Raw genomic sequence first — 1,705 nt, forward strand, 5'->3', positions numbered from 1 at the left:
AGTACTTATTATATCGGTCTCTTTTTGCCGAACCGCTAAGTTACGGGGACCTAAGCACACCAGCATCGGTTGTCAAGCGATGTTGGGGGGACAAACACAGATACACAACATATACACGCATACATATATATATATATACATATATACGACGGGCTTCTTTCAGTTTCCGTCTACCAAATCCACTCACAAGGCTTTGGACGGCCCGAGGCTATAGTAGAAGACACTTGCCCAAGGTGCCACGCAGTGGGACTGAACCCAGAACTATGTGGTTCGTAAGCAAGCTACTTACCACACAGCCACTCCTACGTCTCTCTCTCTCTCTATATATATATATGATCATTGTTATCAAAAAACTGCACACACACACACACACACACACACACACACACATGCACATGACTCTGTACATATATGATTATATATGATCTTGTGGATGATCTTGTAGTCTCAGTATATCTATTTGTAAATATAACTTACAAAAATCTCTATTTTCAGAACCAGGCAATTGTGATCCTTTTGGGTAACAAAAACATATTTGGAATACGTATTTTTATGCACTTGATTTGAGTAAAAGAGAAATATGTCATATTTTGATATTTATACCTCTTCAAATTCCACCGAGGTCAATTTGACCTTTCATCCTTTTGGGGTCAATAAATTAAGTACCAATTGCATGCTGGGATTGATCTAATTGACTGGCCCTCTCCCCTCAAATTTCAGGCCTTGTACCTAGAGTAGAAAAAAATATTTATACCTCTTGTTTCTTTACACTATTACAAATTTAATTTATTTTTCAGGCACAGACCTACTACAAAATATGTCCATGCTCATTGCCCCAAGGAAGTAAGTAAATATTTTCAAATTTTCATTAAAAATACTGATAACCTTGATGACTCACAAGCAAGACTCACATTGGAGTATTGCTCTAAAGCAGTCATGGGGAAAAGCAGTCCCCATTACTTTCCAAATGGGATGCCTAGCAAAAAATTACACTCAGTTTTTTAGCAGTCTGCCTGATGATGAACCATGTCTCATGTGGCCCACTTCTCCAAAGATAAAAAAAAGGGTTACCCATGCCTGCTCTGCAGTAAAGGGCATTATTGTTTCTACTGCACAGAGACACTCTATATCAGTCAACAGACTGGCAAAGATTCAGTGATCAACATTTAACTTTCAAATTATCTTTTCAAGTGCAATGCTTATTCATTCATATTATTTTCAATTAATCATGCATTATCTTGAAACTTCAAGAATATAATGATGTGATTGTTTATCTTTAAAATAACATTGTGGCAGATGTGATTGTTTGTCTTTAAAATAACAATTGGCCAGATATGGCCTCTTACACCATATCTGGTCAATTTGAATATAAAACAAGCAGAATATTTGGGCCAGATGTGGCTAATTTAAATGCTAAAGGGTTAAACACTGATCCCTAGATGCATGTTTATCTGTCACTTCTGTTGTTACTATAGTAGCCTATGTATTCTGACCTTGTGAGCTCCATACCTTCTCCACCTAAGTCTGTTTTACTCATCTTTTCTTCAAGTGTTGCCTTTACTATGTGTCTCACTCATGAGATCCTACACTGAATACATTTTCCAGTTCTTCGTCAATGGAACTGTAACCTGTTTATACCTCGTTCAGAGATTTATTATATATATATGCGGGTGACACGTAAAAGCACCCACTACACTCTCTGAGT

At 37.1% G+C, this 1,705-nt stretch overlaps 1 protein-coding gene across 5 annotated transcripts in view; it reads left to right on the top strand.

Annotated features, from left to right (window-relative positions):
• LOC106877348 (centrosomal protein CCDC61) overlaps positions 1 to 1,705 on the top strand; it is a 107,103-nt gene that overhangs the window by 93,444 nt on the left and 11,954 nt on the right. For all 5 annotated transcript variants that reach the window (XM_052970643.1, XM_052970641.1, XM_052970639.1 and 2 more), the window contains exon 13: positions 798 to 843. In XM_052970643.1, the coding sequence (XP_052826603.1) occupies positions 798 to 843 (46 nt within the window). The remainder of the gene's footprint in view (positions 1 to 797; positions 844 to 1,705) is intronic.

Source organism: Octopus bimaculoides, chromosome 9 (assembly GCF_001194135.2).
Source record: "Octopus bimaculoides isolate UCB-OBI-ISO-001 chromosome 9, ASM119413v2, whole genome shotgun sequence".
Classification (NCBI taxonomy): Eukaryota; Metazoa; Mollusca; class Cephalopoda; order Octopoda; family Octopodidae; genus Octopus; species Octopus bimaculoides.